Raw genomic sequence first — 4,873 nt, 5'->3', positions numbered from 1 at the left:
CTCCGAGGTGCACCTCGGAGTGTTCTGGGTGGGCTTCCCCAAAGGCAGCGCACGCTGCACAACATTTAGTTTCTCGTCACGCGTTTGCTCTCCTACGTACAACATTTCACAAAATATGAAGTGTACTTCCACGTGTCCTTTTGGAGAAAACCACAACAAATTAAGTACCGAGTATATACACCTCCACAGCTGGCGTGGGTRCGCGCGAGTACCCAAAGCGCGKTTATAACCAAGCCGGTGTTGTGCCYAAGTAGKTATCCCTGAGGWGCTCTGCAGCGGCTGCGCTCCGTGGCTGATGATCAAATTGTGGCACGATAATATTCCATGTGTGCCAGATCACACGCAGCTGTTGATCAATGTTGCTGCAGCAGCTCGGGTTTCTGTTTTACAGATCACCAGCTTTGTCTCCTGTGCTCAGCTCGTCCTCTCAGGTGGAGCGTGAGAATATGTCTGTGGATCATCTTTTTTGACAGCTGGTTTAAAAATATCTTTGCTCGCTCTTAATTCTTTTTTATATTTTAAAACTCAGTCTGACAGATATATTGTTTTTTATGAGCCCGGCTCTTGGACTTCTTTCCCGACGTGTCGACAGCAGTCTGTCAGTCATCGAAGGACACGCCCACACATTCTGACAGAAGTTACGTGTCTGCTCCATAATTATTTGTGACAAATGTCCACGTATGAGCAACGGTCATGTAACGTGTGTGAACATACACAGTATAAAACAGATCTGGAACAGACYTGAAACGTRTRWAAMWSWKMWCMMMMMSYKYYMCAYAYASWGWRAAWWTTKWGMRYRTKYWMAAWWYTSYGCKSKGRKMTSYSYRTRWSAMMRYRTRYSCYCTYWTATWWWMRYAYWSTKCWCAYRWSMMMAWMWYGTGAACAGTGGGATTGTGAAGAAATTTAGTGTTAGGTAGGTTAGTACTGATTTTARAAGCAMAACRCTATATTYTTAGTTCTCCTTTTGAAATTGACAGTGTTTAATCTGTTGTTATGTCTGGATTGAAATAGGTCTAGCTGCATGTCCAAAACATTTTTCAACACATAAATAACCGTTTGAATAWATTTAGGTGAGAATGTTGTCTGAATGCCTGTGACTCAGCCGTAGGCCAGCAGGGGGCGAGCGAAGGCATTGAAGAAGCTGTAAAAAAACGTAAACTTCCGKTTTTATGGCCAGTGTGGGTTTCCTGTCTGCAGACAGCAGCAATAAACCTCCACTCAGATTCCAGATTCTGGTGTTGTATGGTCTTCATTCCTTCTACAAATCACTTTATTTAACATCTGTGTTTATCATCTCGATTTCAGTTTATTGAACGCAAGTTTTCTTACAGTACGTTATCYTAAAATTATGCCTAACTTCCATCAACGTGTTGTAGATTTTTTTATAAGCTGATGCTGTGCGTCACGGTGTGACTGCTGGTGACGTCTCATTTTCCTCCATCACGCTGCACAGAAGTTCTGCAGACGTTCCACTAATGTTGCAAATACGTGCTGCAGACGTCCAAACACGTTATAATAAGCTTGTGCAYGTTATGTTTAAGGTAGGGATAATTTACTCATAGGATTTATATCTGTTCAAGTCGTTAGGAACACAGCATGATCACGTCCAAATGAAGGTGTTAAGTGATGCTTTTTTTCCCTCTTCCTCAGCGTGTGCCAGCGTGTTGGGAAAAAAAAAGCATAAGTTGTCCAAAATGTCATAGTGTGACAGGGCCTTAAGAATGAATGATTAAAAAAACATTTTAAATATCATTTAAAATGGTCAAAATAGTTGAAAAACACACTGAGCAAAACAATACACAAGCTAGGCAAATAAGTAAACTTACATTGTTTATTAGGAGGAACTACTTTGTGGAGTAAATTATTATTATTTTTAAAAAAATTTTACCTGCTCTTATGGCCTGGCCACCCCTAAATTGTATAATGATCTTAGATCAGGGGTGGACAATTAATTTTTACTGGGGACCAAATGAGAAACATGAGCTGTGTTAGAGAATTTATATATTTTGATTAGCTATTACTGGTTATTAAGACAAGRATATTCTGTTAATATCTATATAAATATATGAAACTGTGATGYAGGTGTTAAAGGAAAATATTCCTATACAAACAGTAAAAACAAAATCAATCATAACATTTCATTTTTTTTTTAAACATGTCAGTCTTTCCAAACAAATACAATAACTATTTTGCAAAACGACATCAAATTGATACAAAAAGCAATAAGTGCTTTCACTGATTTTCAGTTCATTTCACTTGTTCAGTGAGAAAAATCCAGTCTGTCTTCTTGGGCTTTAACAAGTGCATCAAAATGTGTCTGAATGTCTGAGGTGGTGATTTGAAGAGCAGAGAGGTGATGGTCAGTGATGGAGGTTCATCACTGTGAATGTTCACGTGTGTCTGTGGAATGATGATATAAGAGCTGCTTTGAGTGCTTTATTTGAAGTTTAAAAAAATAAAGGCCACCAGTGGCCCACCCCTGCCTTTGATCTTAGATGATCAGACTGCATTCATCACTTCAATGAATAATAGTCCTTTATTTGAACTACGTCTCCTACATTTATAAAGACTTGCATCACAATAATTCCTCTCTTTCTGTCTTCAGAGGAGCTTTGTTCATGGAGCGAGGAGGAGTGCAGGAACTTTGAGCATGGCTATCGTGTTTATGGGAAAGACTTCCATCTCATTCAGGCTAATAAGGTCGGTGYTCAGGGTACAAGYTATTTAAAAACACACGCRTGGATTTGAGCTCTATTCYGTGTGGGACCTGCTTAATGYGAACATCTTGATAATCYTCCTTGTTACTCCAAGCAAAAGCGAGCGTATTGTTGTCCTTAGGTACGAACACGCTCTGTGGGCGAGTGCGTGGAGTATTACTACATGTGGAAGAAGTCYGAGCGGCACATCGACTTTAACCAACAGACCACCAGGATGAGCCGAAAGAAGTACAGCCTGCAGTCAGAGAACATGTGAGTCCTGCTGGGCGAACAGCAGGAAAATGTTATTAGTTTTTATTAAAACATGTTCTGTGTGCCGTATCAGTATCATCAAATATAACTCAGAGAGCAGACAGTTATCACAGTATATCTATGATCTGCTCTGGATCAAGAAGGTGCTTGCAGGAAGTAATAAATTAGAACATTTTGATAAAACTTAAAAAAAAAAAGAAATCTGTGTGTACTATAGGCAACAAAACCTAGAGTTGAAAGTTTGACATTCGTCCAGTGACGATGTTGTGTGTTTCAGTGAGGATGAAGACCCGGAGGGAGAGGGGGGCGATCTGAAGAGAGGCAACATTTCCTCTGAGATGTTGTCACAGAGCTCTGTGGGAACTGGGCAGCTGGAGTCTCCGTTACCTCCACATGCAAACCTGGATCGAAACAAACAAGGTAACAACAAACTCATCGTCTGTGTCGTAAAGGTCTGAGCTTGGTTTTCATTAATGTTGACAGAAACCACACACTTTCATGTTTGCTCATTTTATCAGTCGTACACAGCATTTTGCTGTCAGTCTTGTTGGGCACACAGATACCTGGACTTTATTTTGATGGATTTCTTATTTTGATCACATAGTTTGATTTGATTTTGACATTACATTTTTCATTCTGTTTTTTTGTTTGAACACATTTTTATGTCTCCACATTTTTGTTTCTCCCACCCCCCTTTTTTGTCACATTTGTCTGGGACTGTTTGTACGTGCATGGATGCCTGTGTGTGTGTGTATGTTTGTGTGTGTGTGTGTGTATGTGTGTGTGTGTGTGTGCATGGTGCATGTTGACATTGTGGTTCAGAAGACGAAGGCCGCTCCAGGCGCAGACGAACGCCCCGCTTTCTCTTAAAGCCATGATCTCGGTCCACAAAGCCCACAGAAAGCAGGCTGGGCCTGCAGGTAAAGTAAATTTATATAAAAAATAATTTTAAATAAAATAAATTAATATAAATCACAATAATTTCTGTTGTTTGTGACTAAAGTTGAGTTAGAGCTGAAAGAACACATTTAACACACACAGTCTCTTAAGAATGTGGTGTTTTCTCTATTTTCCTTTGTCTGTGTTTGAAGTTATTTACAGACACACAAAGTGGATCTGATGTTAACCATYACATCTGTTCAAAACACTGTTTTATATAATGTAAGAAAAGTTACTATTACATTAACTCTTTGTTGTAGAAGCTACAGTATACATCAAATTAATGGCTTACAGAAGTGTCGATCTTTACCAAAAACAGGCATGAAACCTTTTTTAACAAACACAACAAGAACTGACTTTAGTGACCTCCTTTATTATGTTTAAAACTCTTARATCTGGAACTGATACTGTCAACAAAAATCAGGAAATGGTCATGGCTCCATTGTTTTACTGCACACTTCCTTTTAAAYGTTTGTTGTTTGGTAATTAGCAGCTGCACTTGTCTCAGTTTTCAGAAAGAAATCAGAGTAAATCCTGACTTCGTACAATCGCTTCTCACTCTGCAGCAGTCTGATTTTTATTTATTTATTATGTTAGATGTTACATTTTGAAAATTGAACRGATCTGGACAGAAAGAGAAGCCTGCTTAAACACAGTAAAATCATAATTCCCCTTCAAACATGCATTTTATCTACATGAGTCTCTAGAGTTCCAATATAAACCTCTAATCAGTTACAAGTACACACAATGGTACTGATGCTTCTTTGCCATCAGAAATATTGTTTTTTACATGTACTGKGTTGTTTTTATGAGACTGGATGGTCTTTCTGTTATTTGGCACTCAGGACCTGATATCTGCATTTCTCTCAAAATAAGGTGAATCATGGACCACAGAATAGGTGTCCACTGTCTCAACATTCATCAGAGATGAGTTTGTGCCCAGAGCGATTTCCACAGTATTATTA

General features: G+C 39.0%; 1 protein-coding gene across 1 annotated transcript in view; it reads left to right on the top strand.

Annotated features, from left to right (window-relative positions):
- mier2 (mesoderm induction early response 1, family member 2) overlaps positions 1-4,873 on the top strand; it is a gene marked incomplete at its 5' end in the record, with an annotated part of 20,582 nt that overhangs the window by 14,159 nt on the left and 1,550 nt on the right. Inside the window, 3 exon segments of the mRNA XM_014034698.1 lie at positions 2,606-2,700; positions 2,839-2,969; positions 3,247-3,389. Of these exon segments, the coding sequence (XP_013890152.1) occupies positions 2,606-2,700; positions 2,839-2,969; positions 3,247-3,389 (369 nt within the window).

Source organism: Austrofundulus limnaeus, unplaced genomic scaffold (assembly GCF_001266775.1).
Source record: "Austrofundulus limnaeus strain Quisiro unplaced genomic scaffold, Austrofundulus_limnaeus-1.0 Scaffold2241, whole genome shotgun sequence".
Taxonomy (NCBI): Eukaryota; Metazoa; Chordata; class Actinopteri; order Cyprinodontiformes; family Rivulidae; genus Austrofundulus; species Austrofundulus limnaeus.
This window is presented reverse-complemented; position numbering and strand designations above follow the sequence as displayed.